This window comes from Erpetoichthys calabaricus, chromosome 18, assembly GCF_900747795.2.
Source record: "Erpetoichthys calabaricus chromosome 18, fErpCal1.3, whole genome shotgun sequence".
In the NCBI taxonomy this organism is placed as follows: domain Eukaryota; kingdom Metazoa; phylum Chordata; class Cladistia; order Polypteriformes; family Polypteridae; genus Erpetoichthys; species Erpetoichthys calabaricus.
In genome coordinates this window covers 49546691-49565659 of record NC_041411.2, presented here as the reverse complement: position 1 = coordinate 49565659, position 18969 = coordinate 49546691, and the positions used below count along the sequence as shown (strand labels likewise).

Genomic DNA, 18969 nt, shown 5'->3' with positions numbered 1-18969 from the left:
TTTCTTTCTCAATAATGAATACGTAGAAGCAAACGAAACAATGGGTTATTAACTTCAAACATCGTATCAACTTTCAATTTGAATGGCATAAATTAAATAAAATTCGTCAGGACTAAAATAGTGTCAAAGGATTAAATTATTACTTTGTCTTGAAGGACATGAGGTATGCAATGTAAAGTCAGAACAACAGCAACCAACTAGACTGTACAACTTACTTCTGACTGAAAACCCGTTTCTTTGTCGTACTCTCCTCAACTCTGTCATTAACATAACCGCTCCGCTTCGCCATTGTCTTTAATTACAATGCCCCACGGGAAGCGCATGCGCTCTCGCTGAAAGGCGAGTGTGGGCGGGGCTTCCGAGCGCCGGTGACTTTCAAGTTCACAATGTTGTTCCGGATATTACTGTAAGGAGTTTGAGATCCAGTGCTGTGAAGGCGGCTGGGGATTAACTGGTGCAGGTATATGATCAGCACGTCAATAGTACTGGAAACTAGAAGCACGCACTCACCCTGGGTGTAAAGGTCGGCATCAGTGAGGCCAGCGCGTCCTGACAGGTCTGTAATGACAAGCTACACTCGAGTTAACGGGGAACGGTCCTGTGTTTTTGTGCTTTGCAGTGTCCGCTTTCCCGTCAGCAGTTACTCATTAGGCGCACAGAAGTTCTTCTTGTAGCGGCCTCTCTCCACGGTATGACGTGGTATGGAAATCGTTAACTACTCCTGGGGCAACATTTCTTTTTTTCCCACTTTGTACCCTTATTACTCCTGTGTATTTTTGATTAAATCGTCCAGTGTCGCCCTTCCAGCTGCTGATCCAGTAGGAAGTCTCATATCAGATTTAGAGTGTTGGCATATGTCGAGGAGGAGTTGGGGCTCCTCGCCCTGACTTGCCTGCCAGTCTTAATATGTACGTGTAGGTGGCGTAGTGATAGTGCTGCTGCTTTGCAGTAAGGAGACTGTGGAAGATTGTGGGTTCAGCTTCCCGGTTCCTGCCTGTGTGGATAGCGCTTTGAGTACTGATAAAAGCGCTATATAAATGTAATGAATTATGATTATTACGTAGGCCTGGGCATTAAACTTAACAGCTGACAAAGAGGATTTCTTGTTCAGATTGTAAAAAAAAAAGGTTATTTTTTTAATTACTTAATGCGATAGTGTCACTGACTTATAACATCTGAATATTAAAAAAAGTGCAGATTACAATAGAAACACTGCAGTTGTATATACAGTATGTATAGTTATACAAGTACTGTATTTTTAACATTTGCACTTGGAAAATTAATGCAGATTATATTTTATGTGAGGAATCCAAGGATTCAAAAGTGTCCTGATGTTGGTAATTTATTTTCTGCTCATTTTAGCTTCATAGGAATTTTAAGTAGGCCTATTGATTATCTAAATGGAGGATAGTTTAGCATCTACTTACAATATATGATTTCTGTGTCATCCAGTCCCATAAAAAAGATTACTGAAAGTGCTCTTTCACTCCAAAGGAGAGTATATATGGTAGTTGCCCCAATTTCATTTAAGGTTATAAATTATTTGAATTAAAGTTTAATAATGATGCGTGTACATAGAGAGGGCAAGTACTGTAATATGCTGTGAAACATACAACTAATTTACTCCCACGCTGAAGCAATGTACCTTTATCTTTGCATCCTTAGTTAGAATGTACAAGGTGTTGATTATAAGTCAAAGGAGATAATACTTAAGTCATATATCACACTAGTAAGATCTCTGCTGGAGTGCTGGAGTTTTGGTCTCCATATTACTAAAAAGACATAGCAGTGCTAGAGAAAGTCCACATACAAGTGATTAGGCTGATTTCGGGACTAACAGGTATGAGCGATGAGGAGAGATTTGAAGGAGTTGAACCTTTTCAATTTAAGAAAACAGAGTTTAAGAGAGTATGTAAAATTCTAAGAAGAATTAGTACTGTAGATCCAAGTTGTTCCTTTAAAATAAATTATGTAACTAGAACATGGGGACACAGTTGGAAATTTGTTAAGGGCAAGTTTTGCACAAATGTTAGAAAGTTCTTCTTCACTCAAAGAACCATAGATAGAGACATGGAGTAGTATGTTGGAATTTAAGGACCTTCAAATCTCAGCATCATGTTGTTTTGGGCAATCTAAGTGAATAGGATGGATAAGCTTGTTGGACTGAACGGTCTGCTCTCATCACAATTTTTCTAATGTTCTAGTTGTGTGTACTGTTGAAGGCATTAAACTTATCACAAGACAGTTCCCACCTCTTCACTGTGTGACACTAAAAAAGTAAGTCAGTGTGCCTATGCATATCTACAGTGTAAACAGTGGTATTGTATCCTGAACTTGTAAATCACCATGGATAAAGGTGTACTAAAATACCATAATATTAGATCAGTACAGATTCATAGTGACAACCACTCTAAAACTTTCTATATGTAGCACAAGACAGCTGAAATGTTACCATCATTAAACTTTAGACAATGATTTTGTCAAAGATATGCGTTAAGTGTGAGATGTTAGTCTAATATTTTTATTATAGGACCATTTGTCACTAACCTTGCCAAGATGTCAAAAGAAAAACCATAAATTGAGTAAAGTGCTGCATTTAAAACTTAAGCATTCATAATTTAGAAACTATTACTAACTTATTCTGTGAGCATGAGCAAGTCATGTACTCTGAACCCTGCTTGGGTTTTGCAAATTCTGGGACAGAAATGTCACCGTGGCATGTTATGCTACATTTTGCTGTTCAAAATGAACTTATTTAACATTAACAAAGGCTTGGAATTATTTTGTACACTTGTTTTGCCTCCAAATGGAGTTTGCACAAGTAAGTAATATAACAAAAGAAAATTATCTGCATCTGTAACAAATGCTTTATTGCACCGGTCCTCAGTTATGGTCTTGGAGGACAGCAGTGGTGCTTCATTCCAGCCAGTTTCATAATTAGAAGGCAGGCCAAGCAGATATTGAAACTTGGTTTTAATCATATAGATTGTTAGTGCTTTCATTCTCTCAAGGCAAATCTTTAGCACATTGCAGATTTTTATTTTTCAGAGAACATTATTCATATATTTTGTGGTTTGGAACAGATGTTTATTAAAACAGACACTTTGTGATGCGTACACATAGGATTAAATGGAAGGACGTTAGCAGGAGAGCTGGTGGATCCTTTGTTACCTGCACCTCATTATTAATTGACGGCTGGTTGACAAAGCAGGCAACAATTAAAACCAAATGCAGCTGTTTAAAACTAATGTAAACAAGTAAGGGTTTTGAGTTGTAACAAGTGAGTAACTAAAACTAAGTCCAACAAGCATATTGCTTTAGTAACAAATGGGTGCTAATTAAGAAAGTTGTTAAAGCGAAAATCTGTGACTGCCACTGCTGTCCTCCAGGATGTAACTGAGAAGCCATGCTTTGTTCTGGTAATTGAGAGATCCCTGGAAAATGGTTAACTTTATCACTGCCGATACTTTGTGCAACATTTATAAAATTCCTATTTAGTCGCCAACTACCGTATGTGATACAGTATTATATGCCTTCAGATTTATTGCTTTGAGCACTATTAGTGATTTGTGCACAGAAGTTCCCTTTTGAAAGTTTTTAGTGACACCGGTTGCTCACTTCCTGCTTTTAGTGTGTATATAGTTTATATCGTATTACTCCTGTGAGGTTTGCGGTCCAAGTTTAATAACCATGCATAAGTGTTTTCTAGGATGCACTTGAGGCACTTTTTGCTTTGTCTGTCTTTTTTTTTCAAGTAGACATTACCATGGAGAAAATTCCCCATGAAATTGCAAATTTAGCAATTTTGATAACTATACTCCGTTATAAATTGCTTACCTTAGGATTCTTGAATTTGTGGCTCAAAATTCAGGTTTAAAAATGAAGCTAATTCAATGCCTGGGTCAAGTTTGGCATATTTTAGTTTGAAAAAGCAGCTGTGGATTGTTATAATTAATGTACTGATGAATTTATAACATTTAAGAATGACTTTTTTTAAATCAAGATATGATTGATTAGCAATATCAGTGTTAAGTGTTTAACTCAAACAGGAAATAAATAGATCTCAATTTGCTACTAATATAGAGTATTTTAAAAAGTATTTTAAAAAGTTTCATATTTTTATATTAGACCTCTCTTGAATAGCTCTTTATTTCACTTACCAGTCAAACATGTCTCGTGGCCTTATACTTTTTGTTGTGTTACAGCCCTTTTACTCTATTTGCATGTATGTGCTTTGTCCACATCAGTGAATTATGAAGGTAGTGACAGGTAATAATAGGTTTGTTACCCTTGTTAATGTCCCCCAGGCCAGTAGAGGAGATGGGTTAGACTCGCTGGAGTTGAAGAGAACAGACAACTTGGCTTCCTCCAGTCACACACAGTGTTATGGGATCCTGCAGGAGAACCTGGTGCCACTATGGCGAGTTACTTGGGATACCAGCAGATGTTTGAGTGCTGGCCAAGTAACCTGGAAGTACTTGCATTGCTTACCTGGAAGTGTTACTGAACCCTGGCTTAAAAAGCCACTGCATTCTTGCTGCGTTCACTTGCTCTTGAGACTATTCAGAGCTCCAAGTTTCAATTCCCTTCTTTCTGTGCTTTGATTGTCTCTTTTCTTCCCTTCTTCCTATACCTCGGTTGTCTCTCGTCTACAGCTATTCTTTCACCCTTTTCACTTAAATCAGCCCATTTCTACTTTTTTATTGCTCCCAGTTTTTATATACAGTGATCCCTCGCTATATCGCGCTTCGCCTTTCGCGGCTTCACTCCATCGCGGATTTTATATGTAAGCATATTTAAATATATATCGCGGATTTTTCGCTGCTTCGCGGGTTTCTGCGGACAATGGGTCTTTTAATTTCTGGTACATGCTTCCTCAGTTGGTTTGCCCAGTTGATTTCATACAAGGGACGCTATTGGCAGATGGCTGAGAAGCTACCCAACTTACTTTCTCTCTCTCTCTCTCTCTCTCTTGCGCTGACGTAGGGGGGTGTGAGCAGGGGGGCTGTTCGCACACCTAGACGATAGGGATGTTGCTACCTTCTGTGTGCAACTGCTTCCTGAAGGACATGCTGCACGGTGCTTCGCATACTTAAAAGCTCAAAGGGCACGTATTGATTTTTGACTTTGTTTTTCTCTGGCTCTCTCTCTCTTCCTGCTCCTGACGGAGGGGGTGTGAGCTGCCGCCTTCAACAGCTTTGTGCCGCGGTGCTTCGCATACTTAAAAGCAAACAGCCCTATTGATTTGTTTGCTATCCTCTGTCTTTCTGACAGACTCTGCTCCTGACGGGCACTCCTTTGAAGAGGAAAATATGTTTGCATTCTTTTAATTGTGAGATGGAACTGTCATCTCTGTCTTGTCATGGAGCACAGTTTAAACTTTTGAAAAAGGGACAAATGTTTGTTTGTAGTGTTTGAATAACGTTCCTGTCTCTCTACAACCTCCTGTGTTTCTGCGCAAATCTGTGACCCAAGCATGACAATATAAAAATAACCATATAAACATATGGTTTCTACTTCGCGGATTTTCTTATTTCGCGGGTGGCTCAGGAACGCAACCCCCGCGATGGAGGAGGGATTACTGCATTGATTTATTATTAGACCTTGTGAAAAATGTTGGTTCCATAAAACGTTTCTACATTAATGCCTTCAAATTAAAAAAAAACAATAATACAACGTAGGACAGCTTGGTTTTATCACCCTTTTTAAAATAGAATTAAATTAGAGAGGGAATGTTGTCTGTTCTCCTTAACAGAAGGTTAGATATTTGTTTTTCAACAAACTGTGGGGGGTTTCATTTGTTGGATGGCTGCTCCTGCTTTAAAAATCTCTTTTCTAAATTCAGGTCAAGCATGTTTTATCTGCATACTATCTGCAAATATTAACAAAGTTTTGATAAAATATTTAACTATTTCAATATTGTAGCATTTTTCATACATAAAAATGTATCTCAAAGTGCATTTCCTAGATTGTGAAAATAATTAAATATAGTAATAAAATACAAGGCAAAATTAAAAAAATAAATTATCGCATTCTAAAATATAATAAAATCAATATCAATTGATATTTAACATGCATTAGTAAAACTTCATTTTTATTTAAAGATTTATCTCTCTTTGAATGTTATAAAGTGAGCAATTGCTATGAAATTCAGTCAACTGCTGGAAAATTTTGTATCAAAGTGAGACTAACTTTGTGTCACAGTGAGTGACTTTCTTGAGTACAGGCAACAGACACCCTCGGCTAGTCCTGCAGACTGATGGGTTGAAACTAAAGGGCACAGGGCAGCTGACGTGACTGCATACACTCTGGCCACTTCCCCTAGGCAAAAAATGCATCAATGTGAAAGGCTGAGGTTACTTGTGTCATAAGTAACTTGTACTGCTGATGTTGTGGCATTGAAAACTGCAGAGTAAGGCTTCCAAGTGAGTGGTAAACAAATGAGCTGTGGGTGGAGGGGCCTGTCTGCTGCCTTTTTAACTCTGTGCCTATTTTTCCCTTTGTCCACAGCTGCCTATGAGGGAGAATCTGCTGGCTGACATGAAACCTCACCTGCTTTATCACAAGGTACCTGAGCTTGATACATTTATTTAAATGGCCTTCTTGGTGATCACTGCCCCCAGGAATAGATCTGCAGAACTGAAACAGAGTAGGAGTAGAATGGCAATGTGTCATTAATTCAGAAGGGAGTACACATTTTTGTAGTGGCTGGAAATGTAAACAGACAAACACAGATGGATATAAAACATGTTTGTACTTTTTGACCCAGCTGCATTTACATTTATTTCTATAGAATATGCTTGTCAGAAATCTTTTCTCTCACAATATTATTTTTAGTAGTGGCTTCTAACTTTACAAAAAACTAGCTATTCATGTGAAGTGGTATGGATATCTTTTTATCAGAGCATACTCAACCCATTGGTGCAGCTGGTGGCCTCATAGCCAGAGTATTGGACTGTTAGGTACTAGGATCATAGGTGCCATCTATGGGGGGGTTAATGGGTCTTTTGTTCCTCAAAATCCAAAAATTGGGTTCTCCAATCCTGGTGTGATGCTAGAGAAAAGTTGTGCTGTTAAAGATGAGTAAGTCCATACTAGATATGTTGCCATAGCCTACATATAAAGGCTACGCTGCATGTGATAAGTCAGCCGAGCCAGCAGCTTACAGTGATAGCAACAGCAAAACTGTAATCTCATCAAAGCAACCCTTTAAACCAGGGGTCCCCAACCCCCCCGGTCCGCGGCCCACTACCGGGCCGCAGCCATCTGACAGCCGGGCTGCGAGAGAACTGCAGGCAACAGAGACTCACTCAGACTTTTCAGAACGCTTGGCGGGCGCAGAGAGAGGAGAGAGACCGAGGTGAGAGAGTATTACAATTATGGTCCCGACAGTCTCCCCATATGACACGAGTCTATAGAAATCTCGTTACTACGAAGTACATTCAGCAGATACTTTCATTACAACGAAGTGACCTTGAAATGCTTGAACAATCATCCACAGAGCAGTTAGATCTGTGGTCGCATCTCAGTTGTGCAACAATCCCAGAAACATTGTTAAAAAAAAAAAAAATCTTTCTTCGAACTTTCCTCGTACTGTTTTTTTTTTTTTTTTTTGCTGTTTTTGTTTTCTGTAGTTTGCAGTGATACCTTTTGCTTATTGCTTGTCAACATTTGAAAAACATCCATGGGAATTTAACTCATTGTCACCCTCCTATAGAAATGGCAGACATGAAAAAACGATAACAGTATTAATGTTTGTGATGTGCAGTCTGTTGGAATGACAAATGTAATGCATATGTCTTTGTTATATGCAAGAAAAGAAGAAAAATCTCGGGTTGCAAACGTATGCAAACTGCTTAATAACTTAATAATAATAGAAATATAATGTAAATTGTGTATAAAACTGCCCTACGAACCTGCCCCGAATCCTCAACAAATCACCCCCCCATTCAACCCCCCCACTGGTCCCTGGAAAAATTTGCTTCTAGTAAAGTGGTCCTTGCTGTCAAAAAGGTTGGGGACCACTGCTTTAAACCATAAATGTGTAAATTTAATTCAGATCCTCCAGATAAACTGTCTAGATTAATTTAATTATAACATTTGATGCAGTTAAAATATAATATTTTTTTCAAGTTTTTTAAAACACTGACTCGTGATTCAAGTTTATCATGTTTATCTCTGCTTATGCAGAGAATGTAGTATCAGCAATGCACAATAATAGTGAGATGACAGCTATAGGAAACGTTTTAGCAAGACGAGAGTGAACCTGAAGAATGCCATTAATCAATTCATAGATGATAGTGGACAACAGAGGATAGTAGTTTGCCAAGTTTTAATGTATACCTACTTGGGATATTTCATATTTTGACCGGGGATTATTAAATCAGTCTTCAACAGTGTATTCAAAGCCTAGAGTTATGTTCAGAGTTTAGTTTTATTTTGCTGAATTTGTTTTCTATGCTACTCCAGTCAGTGGTCTTTCTGCCCTGGGACTTTTTGCCAGGCTGCTTTCATTAGCCACCAACTGCTGCAGCTTTGCTGCATTTTAGTTTGGCTGGCATTTTTTTTTCCTGCCTTGGCCACACCATACAAGTTGCTTTCCCTATTATGTTTGCCATTTGACAATGTAAATACATTATAAATGGAGCATGCCTTCTCTATAATGGGGAGAAGAATATACTTTAGTTGTCCATACCATCATCTTTGTTGCTGCAGCTTGGCTGAAGAGAAGAACATGCAGCCAGACTTTTGACGTTGTCTTACTGGCTGTGGGAGTGCTTAAAGGAGTACACTTGGAGGAAGCGACTACAGGCGAGTCACTCGGAGACGTGCATGGATAGTGGAGGGAAGAAGCTGGCTGGCCTGTAAACAGTCTCTAAAAAGAAAGACTGACTTGTAGTAGTTGGGGAAGAAGTGTAAGCTATAGGGATGAGGAGTGAGAGCGGCCAGTTTAAAAATGCATTACCTAAAAACAAAAGTTAGTACAGAATTTAGGGAACATTGGCTGTAGGTGTTTGGAAAGTACTGCTACAAGGGAGAGGAACAAGGGTCGCAAATTTCTAAATTGCAAAAAAATTTACAGAAAGTCTGCAAAGAGAGGAATCCAAAGTAGTCCTTGAGATTGGGAAAATAAGTGTGCAGAAATTGTACTCAAAATTTTCCATGCAAAAGTAGAAGAATTTACTGCTAATCGCTCATGTTTTCACCAAAGTAATTGCTGTGAATTACTGCTAGTGCACTGCTGGATATTTTCTATTGATTAAACATTAGCTGAAACTATTAGTAATACAGTAATAGCGACCCTCGAGAGTCACAGTTTTGTTGCTTCACTAATAATGCTTTCAGATATGTTATCTTCGTATTCTAACTTGTCTAGAGCATGGCAAAGACAACATTTTAACAGAAAGAGTCCAGAGTGAGTCCATCTTTCAAGCCACAAATATGTGTATCATGGAATTTGAAACACATCCCTGGCAGACATTTTTAAAACTTTCATCAACATTTTGAAGAGGAATGGTCAGTCAAAGTCATTTCCTGCTTTTTAAGACTTTCTAATGTTGAAAGTCATGATCAAAGTGAGGCTGCTGATATTGTTTTTTTGTTAATTTTTTAAATGAGAGAGATCAGTGGTCTCCCTTGGTGAAAGGAGCTCACCTAGAAATATTGATACCAGTTGCTTAGGCAATCCTACTCGTGAAACATCAAGGGCAACTTGAGGCAACCTGGGTTGCAAACCATTGTTTGAGAAACACTGGTTTAGGCAACCCACAGCAACCTACCCACGTCTCACTGACGGTGGTGCGAGAGTGGTTTTGTTTAGAAACACTGCTTACCTGGACGCTGAGACTCGAAGATCATTTTGTGCTACTCTGTACCGGCAGTTAAAATATGCCTACTGGTGACTCACTCTGGACCCACAGGGCCTTAATTGCAAAGAAATGTACACTTTGTGACCAACATACGACCAGATGGAGCCATAAGTCGTTGTGTGACTGTATTCTAAAAATGTCAGTCCTGCAGTTTTAAATTATGACTGCACTACACAAGAATAGACCAAAGCATCAAAAGCAATCATACAGAAATCTAAATTTAAAACTAGTACTGAAAAATTAGCAACACCGTCTAAAAGAGCTGAAAGAGTCTTTTTCCAAATTTAGCAAAAATAGCTGTTGTCGCACTGATCACACCTGTGAGCACAGCTGAATATGAAAAATTATTTTCTAAACTAAAATGAATAAAAGCAGCAGACATGTGGGCTCCTAAGAAAAGGCTTCCCACAGTCCTAAATGCATAACTGTAGGTACATATGAGGTACTCTGTGCAACCCAGAACTACAGTTAGGTCCATAAATATTTGGACAGAGACAACTTTTTTCTAATTTTGGTTCTGTACATTACCACAATGAATTTTAAATGAAACAACTGAGACGCAGTTGAAGTGCAGACTTTCATCTTAAATTCAGTGGGGTGAACAAAACGATTGCATAAAAATGTGAGGCAACTAAAGCATTTTTTTTAGCACAATCCCTTTATTTCAGGGGCTCAAAAGTAATTGGACAATTGACTCAAAGGCTATTTCATGGGCAGGTGTGGGCAAGTCCGTCATTACGTCATTATCAATTAAGCAGATTAAAGGCCTGGAGTTGATTTGAGGTGTGGTGCTTGCATGTGGAAGATTTTGCTGTGAACAGACAACATGCGGTCAAAGGAGCTCTCCATGCAGGTGAAAGAAGCCATCCTTAAGGTGCGAAAACAGAAAAAAAACATCTGAGAAATTGCTACAATATTACGAGTGGCAAAATCTACAGTTTGGCACATCCTGAGAAAGAAAGCAAGCACTGGTGAACTCAGCAACGCAAAAAGACCTGGACGTCCACGGAAGACAACAGGGGTGGATGATCGCAGAAACCCCTTCACAACAGCCAACCAAGTGAACAACACTCTCCAGGGGGTAGGCATATCGATATCCAAGTCTACCATAAAGAGAAGACTGCATGAAAGTAAATACAGAGGGTGCACTGCAAGGTGCAAGCCACTCATAAGCCTCAAGAATAGAAAGACTAGATTGGACTTTGCTAAAGAACATCTAAAAAAGCCAGCACAGTTCTGGAAAAACATTCTTTGGACAGATGAAACCAAGATCAACCTCTACCAGAATGATGGCAAGAAAAAAGTATGGAGAAGGTGTGGAACAGCTCATTATCCAAAGCATACCACATCATCTGTAAAACACGGTGGAGGCAGTATAAACAAAAGTAAGCAAAGTAAATGTACAGTATGCAAAAGCAGTTGCACGTAAGATAGGCTTTTTATATTCTTGACACCTGTGATTTGCAAGTGGTGAAACATTGATGCACTGTTGTCACTCATTTTCATTTGTGGATCTCCTTGTTTATTCCAGCTCCCACAAGACACGAGTGCAGTAACTTGCCAGACATCCAAATCTCCTCAGGTATGTGTGAGTTGTCTGCTGTTTTTCATGATGCAGATTTCATTGTGCTTTATAACACATTGTCACAGTGCATCCCCAGCTTATAACTTGGTTATATATCCTTTGTTAAATGTTTGTCTTCAGTTTTACAAGTGGGCACTGCTGATCACTGGAATTGTCGTTCTGCTCCTTTTGATACTACTTACTCAACTGCTGCTGCTACCCCTACTCCTTGTACCTGTTGACTACCACAACAATGCACTGTTGTTCCAGACAGAATCCTGCTCTGACTCTTGCAGGTTAGTTGCTTTCCTTACGTGAAGTTACTCAAGGCCTGCTCCCTCATTGCTAGAATTTTAATTAGTTAGCAAACTGCTGTTATAGTCAAACCCAGCATCCACTGTAAAATAATTTAAGGTCGCTTTTCCTTTTCAGGGCTGTTTTGGTGGAGAGCATCCCCCAGGGTCTTAGCTTCAATTCCAGCATGCCCAGTCCTGCCATTGCAGATGTTTGGACAAACATGATTGTTGAGGCTAAGCACAGTCTGGACATTGCCTCCTTTTACTGGACAATGACCAATGAAGACACAAACACTAGTGAGCCAACGGCACAGACGGTAAGATTGGGGATTGGTGGACTGTTTGAAATTCTAACATGATTAAGATTTTAATGTACCTTCTTATTTCAGGGTGAACAAATATTGCAGGAGCTAATTAAGCTACCCAAAACAGGTGTCTCAGTACGCATTGCAGTGGACAGTTCACAGTCATTCAAGTCCCAAAAAGATTTACAAGCTCTGAAAGATGGAGGTAGTTGGCAGGTTTATGGATAGCAGTCTCTGACAAACACTTGACTGCATACTAATGTCTCCCTGTCATTCTGACCTATTTCAGGGGTTTTAGTACGTGAAGTCAACATGCTGAAGCTGACCAAAGGGGTTTTACATACCAAGTTCTGGGTGGTAGACAAGACTCACCTCTTCATTGGCAGTGCCAACATGGATTGGCGTTCACTTACTCAGGTTATTTTTTTTTACCTGTTCTTTAAAAGAATCTTTATGATACATGACAGTACCTCCCTGAGACTTCTTTTTGAACTCTTTCCAGGTGAAGGAACTGGGATTAGCTATGTATAACTGTAGCTGTCTAGCACAGGATCTTGAGAAGATCTTTGAGATGTACTGGTTTCTCGGACAGCCTGATGCTGTTATACCACACCACTGGCCTAGCAATTACTCAACAGCCTACAACCAGGACACTCCTCTCAGCATATTGGTCAATGGAACCTCATCCAGAATCTACCTCTCAGTAAGGGGCTGGAGTAATGCTACCTGAATTTGGAAAAGCAGTGGTGGGCTTTTAAAATTTTTTCTCTTTTAGAGCGCCCCCCCAGCTTTGTGTCCAGATGGTCGGACTCAGGATCTGCAGGCCATTTTGAGTATCATTGAAGATGCAGAAGAATTTGTCTACATTGCAGTGATGAACTTTTTGCCAGTTATGGAGTTCTCACACCATAAAAGGTGGCATTGAAACTGCTGTGTGACAAATGGGTACTGGACTAGGCACCTTGATTTAACCAGTGTTCTCTGTGTTGCTCGTTTTTACAGGTATTGGTCAGACATTGATTCCCAGCTGCGCCGAATTGCCTATGAGCGCAAGATTAAAGTTCGCCTTCTTATCAGCTGTTGGCCGCACTCTGAGCCTGTCATGTTCACCTTTCTACGCTCACTAGCTGCCATTAATGACCATAAAAGCAAGTTGGACATTGAAGTGGTAAATATCTGTCCACAGCCTATTTATTAGTGCAGTATTAATATTATGGTATTCTTATATACAGAAGTCCTTTTCTTTTGTCTGTACAGAAGCTTTTTGTGGTTCCAGCCACAGAAGAACAAAAGAAGATACCCTATGCCAGGGTAAACCACAACAAGTACATGGTGACAGACCAAGTTGCATATATAGGTATGCCCATATCCCATACCTGCAGATTAACAGCCTGACCAAGTTGCCTGCTGTTGACAGGCAGAGTCATGCTGCAATCCATGGCATCCCAAAAGTCCTCTGTTAGTTTAAGGTCAGGAGGTAGAACAGGTCAAAGCAACACCTATACACTACCCTTTCTGAGGAAAGTTGTGTGCCTGGCCTGGCAATGTCCTTTTGTAGGGTCAGATATCTAGGAGGTGAGTGCAAGAGGGCTTCTGACAGGATGCTTTGCTCTAAGACTAGGAGCATAAAGTCTGTGCCACACTGTGCATTGTGTCTGACGGGAGATTCAGCAGCAGCAAGGATGGCCGATCTGAAATGATCTCATGCATGAAGCAGTCAAATTTGATGGTCCTACTCCAGTGTAGTCACTCAGGGACAACCAAATCTAGACATTTGTCATGCTGGCCTTCTGAAACCTTGATGTATAGTGGATTAGTACATAGAATCTGGAAATGCTGGTACATGTCATGCTCGCCTGCAGCAAACCAGTTGCATCTCCCTTCCTTATGATGACATTCGGACAAAACAGAATGCACAGAGAACTGACTATGTGTGGTGTTTGTCTTCCTATGACCCACTGTAAACTTTTAACAAGGTTTCTTATGTTTGGCAAGTGACTGTGTTTCACTGTTCAAGCTGTATTACTGGTCAGAGGGCTAAAGCAAATTGAAAATATTTTGTGAAAGTGTAGACTATAAGTAGAATTTAACCATTCCAGAAAATGTTCTGTTTTTTTTTTCATCACTAAATGTAAATGATAATATATAAATATATTATACTGAGGTAAACCTGCAATTTGGGAGAGAGAGGTGTACTTTAATCCTAAGCAACAAATCTCTGGGTTCTGCAGATGCAAGGTTATTTGATAAATCTAATTCCCCTTGGGATTAATAAAATTATCTATCTATCTATCTATCTATCTATCTATCTATCTATCTATCTATCTATCTATCTATCTATCTATCTATCTATCTATCTATCTATCTATCTATCTATCTAATTAACACAAGTCTAGTGGCTTTGCTGGCCTTTTGAGCAGAGTAAAGTATACTATGATGTAGGCTAACCTCAAGACTGAATTTGATTGCCTGTTTGAGGCCTGTTCTAAGCTCATGAAGGAAAACTTAATCAATGAGATAGACATGGATGCTGTGCTGACTGCTACAAAAGTGTACCTTTTAGCTAAGATACTTCTTTCTGCATGATTTTTATCAGGTTTTTGTAAAGGCCTGCATTTAGTGAAAACAGTGGATTATAAGCATTAGTAATTTCTGTAAGGAATATTGGTAGGAGACACCATTCACGACTAGTGTTCAGAAGCTGAGTTTGCCAATTCTTTTTTCATAGTGAATTTGCAGGGTTAGCTGATGACCTTGTTTGCTGAATTTTTCTCATTAAAATCACCTTGAGGCTGGCGTAAGCAATTTTTTTCCCCAGTGCCTTATGATGCTTTGCAAGGCCAGAGTGACATCACAGAGCTGAAACAGCCAAAGTTAGATGTGCCACCATTGTTCCATCCTTACCTGCAAGCTGTCTGTAGCAACAGCAGCAGCTGTGGTGGTGGTGACAATCTGATGGATGTGTGGAGAGACAGTTAACCATTTAGACACAGGGTGGCAGTAGTAGCCACCTGGGGTGTATTGGTGTACATGTGTCTGACTGTGAGAGTTCTGGGCTCCAGGCCTGTATTTAAGCTGCAAGCTCGCTCAACATATGCTCAAGTGCTGTGTTGTTCACCTTCTAGCTTATTTTCTGAGCACGCTTTTTGTGCTGCAGATGTGGTCAGTCGGTCCATAAATTCTGCAGACAAACTGAAATTCATAAACATGAATGAGTCCTGGATCAGCAGAGATTCCAGGAACTAGATGGGTTCCTTGTCTGTAGTCTCTTTATTAAACACTAGTCACATTGGGCTTTTGTAGAAATCATTTTTACACATCAGTAAACCTGCAGCTTTATAACTTAATGCTATAATTTTGTTATTCTAACTTAAAAGACTACTCCACCCAAATTTGTTTTTTTATGTTACTTACCCAATGTGTTTTTTTTAATCTTCTCATGTAGAAAAGACATAATAAAGTTTATGATATAATACAAGCTGGCCAGTTCTGTACAAAGACAAATGATGTGACAAATGTCCAAGAGCAGGTATCTCATGTTACTTGTATTGCCTAATCCACGTGTCAGTTATCCAGTCATTTGCTCACAATTTGCAAAACATTAATTTTTTTTTCTGAAATACTTTTTAAACAGACACTTCCAGAAAAATCTGGCTCTCCGCCTCAATCATTGGTCAAGAGGCCTGCCTTAATTACAACACTTACAATTACAACATCCCAAATGAATTGCATTTCTTGTTTATAGTGTTTGCTTGATTTTTCTTAAAAATATGTGTTTTTAACAATATTTTAACAAAAATTGCACAGATTTTGCACATTGTGAGTAAATGACTGGATAACTGACATATGAATAGTGCAACACACGTAATCCAAGATTCTCCATCCAAGAACGTTTTTCATATTGTTTGCCTTTGTACAGCATTGGTCACCTTTGGCTTGAATTTTGAAACTTCTTTATTTCCACACTCCATGAAAATATGAGATGACATATTTTTCTTAATCATCACTACAAAACATATGGGGCAAGTAACTCATCCATCCATCCATCCATCCATTTTCTAACCCGCTGAATCCGAACACAGGGTCATGGGGGTCTGCTGGAGTAACTCATATAAAATATAATTTTTGGGTAGAGTGTTATTTTAAATAGACAGTGGTGAATCTCTTTTAATTTTAATTATCTTCATATTACCGGTAGTTTAAAGTACGGCATAAAGATACATACATTTTCAATTGGTCTCTGTATTGAATGTGCTTTAAGTTCTATTTGTCATTCAAATCTACATAAACATTAAATTGCATTTCATAACTTTATCTTAATTTATAGGCAAGTCAGATAAAAAGTTATTAAACTTGACTAAGAGTGATTAGTGTTGTCTGAGAAATGTATACCTTAGTAGAGTAGCTCTGCTGGATTCAGTTTTAATGTCAAGCAGTGTGATATCAAAGGAATAATAATTGTTACTCCATGGAGAGCGCTGGTCACTCTTCAGTTGTAGGACATGGATTTCCATTCAGTTGTCCAAAAAGAGTGGGGCTCATACAGTACTCGACCATCATTTGTCCGTCAGTCCATCTTAACAACACTCTTATCTAAGTCAGGGTTGTGGAGCATAAGCTGCCTGTCCCAGTAATTATCCAGCTTTCTGAATGCTCTGTGTCTCTGTCTCTCAACAGGTACTTCAAACTGGTCAGGAGATTACTTTGTAAACACAGCTGGTTCAGCTGTGGTGATGAACCAGACTGTGTCCCAGAATGGTGATGATGCTACTCTTCAGCAACAGCTACACGCCATCTTCGAGAGAGACTGGAATTCCTCATACAGTATCCCATTGACTAATATGGCACTGGTAGATAAAATTTGCCAGTTAGAATGAGCAGAGTTGGAATTGACTGTTTTGACTTGCAAATGATTGATTTGAGTTATAATACTGGGATGAAGGTTGCCAGGTGGAAGAAGGATTCCAGAAGTGCCTTCTGCTGTGGTGATGCTTTTAGGTCCACTTGAGTAGAATGTGAGCAGCAGTGTAGGCAGTAGCCTTTTCAAATTACTAGGGTTGTTGTGTTTTGCATGTAATTATGGGCAGATGGTTAACAGAATACTGATAACAATGATGAGTTTTCTCGGGTGGAGTTTCTCATAGCCAAACAATTGAAATGCATTTGATATAGAGCTATTCATAATGTGTCATGATATTTTTACAGTAATAAAAAAACAAACATTTGAACAGTATTACACATGCTGTAATATGATATAATGCAATATAAATTCATGCTTAGGGAAACAAAGGAAAACTGAAGAAAAAAAAATATTTTAAGGTACAGAAATTACAGACCTCTTATGCGTAAGGCAAGAAGCAAGCAATGATGTAGTAAGTTTTTCCCCTACAACCATAATTAAACAAAGGTAAAGACTTTGATATGGTGTCTTTACTCTGTTTTATTTGCTAAGTGCAATCACTACTTTAAATTTTAAATTAATCCTTTAAATTTGTATTTGTGCTTGTTCTCACAGTACCAAGTAAACAGAATGTACAAAATTAAAATGATAATGCCATTCTATCTGTCTAAAATGGTAGTATGGCCTGGAGCTGATGGAATCTTGCATTATGGCTCAGTCTTTATTACGGTTTTACCCCTTTGTTGTAATTTGCTTGGGTGAAGAGGCTTTCCAAGTCATTTGTGTTTAATGCAGGGAGTGGGATATGGTGTGTCGATATGTGTTTAGGCGATCACATCAGACCCGACTAAACATTTCACTGATTTGCAAACCTGTTTATCCAACACAGAGTCTTAAAGGCTGGATTCTGTTCCTGTCGCACCTGGCACAAGTCAGAAGCCAGTCGGGAATGGAGGTGTCGGTATGTTGCAGGGCACATTCATGCATACGCTTGCTTTCTCTCATTTAGGGCCATTTTGAAATCACTACTGGAACTAACATAGATGTATTTGGGTTGTGGCAGGAAAGTCCAAACAGACATGGGAATAACATTCAAACTGCACACAGAGCAAGAATTGAGCGCTGAGTATTGGAGCTATGAGGAAGCAGTAGTCAACCCTGCTACCCCTGATGAACTTATGCCATTCTCAAATCTACTTCTTTTCAATTCAAGGCCATGAAGGGGCCAAAGCCCAGACCAGCAGGAGCCAGTTCTGAACAGGGGACCAGACTGTGATGGGGCCCACTGACACACACGCCGACACAAGGCTAACTTGCACATCTTTGGGAATAAGTGAGAGAAAGTGCATTCAGACATGGGAAGGACATGTAACCTCCACCCAGACAATGACCAGGTATTTCTTGATTTTAAGGCTAAGGGTGTATACTCGGTTGACGTGGATGCGTCTCAGGCCATCAGCATTGCTGTGTGTACGTAATACTTTTTGTTTACTGTAGTTTATAAGTAAAATGCTTTTTTTTGCATATCATTATATTTGAGTTGTTCTGTGTATATTGGAAAAATAAACGCACTATCTACCATCTGAATGAGTATGGGAATGTTTAAATACATAATTGAATTTATTTAATCTATTTAAGGATTGTGGAAAAATTACAGATTATATAAATTAAATGTATACACAAACACTTTACAAATTGTCCCGAGGCTGTACAAGTGTGTGTCTGAGACCAGAAAAAAGTTATCTTGTGATGTGTCAACCTTCTTATCAACCCATTTTTGGTTTTCTTGCTTTTGATAAATGCTTCTGCTTGCCAACGTAAACGCTCTGCTACCATCTAAAAGAAGAACAAGCTTCTTTAGAAAAGTGTGGTTTTCTTTCAGGGCACATATTTATAAGTTGTGGACCACCAAGGCAGGCAGTGCCACCCCAGCCCGACACAGACAGATGCAGGAGGCACAAGTACAAGCACACGCTTTTTATTTTTCTTTCTCCCTTGTGGGAAACGTATTTTCCCGTCTCCCAAAAGCACAACA

At 39.2% G+C, this 18969-nt stretch overlaps 1 protein-coding gene across 3 annotated transcripts; it reads left to right on the top strand.

Annotated features, from left to right (window-relative positions):
- Positions 1 to 357: 357 nt before the first annotated feature.
- On the top strand, positions 358 to 18517 carry pld3 (phospholipase D family, member 3). Of its 3 annotated transcripts, none has more exons than XM_051921486.1 (12): positions 358 to 556; positions 6511 to 6567; positions 11401 to 11457; positions 11575 to 11729; positions 11866 to 12046; positions 12119 to 12239; positions 12324 to 12451; positions 12537 to 12737; positions 12810 to 12949; positions 13037 to 13202; positions 13292 to 13391; positions 16712 to 18517. In XM_051921486.1, exons 2-12 carry the CDS (start codon positions 6517 to 6519, stop codon positions 16909 to 16911), a joined length of 1500 nt encoding a protein of 499 aa, XP_051777446.1. In that variant the 5' UTR covers positions 358 to 556; positions 6511 to 6516; the 3' UTR covers positions 16912 to 18517. The 3 variants fall into 3 exon arrangements, with proteins under 3 accessions (XP_051777446.1, XP_051777448.1, XP_051777447.1); XM_051921488.1 differs by having other exon boundaries at positions 360 to 556; positions 11401 to 11451; XM_051921487.1 differs by having other exon boundaries at positions 362 to 460.
- Positions 18518 to 18969: the final 452 nt, after the last annotated feature.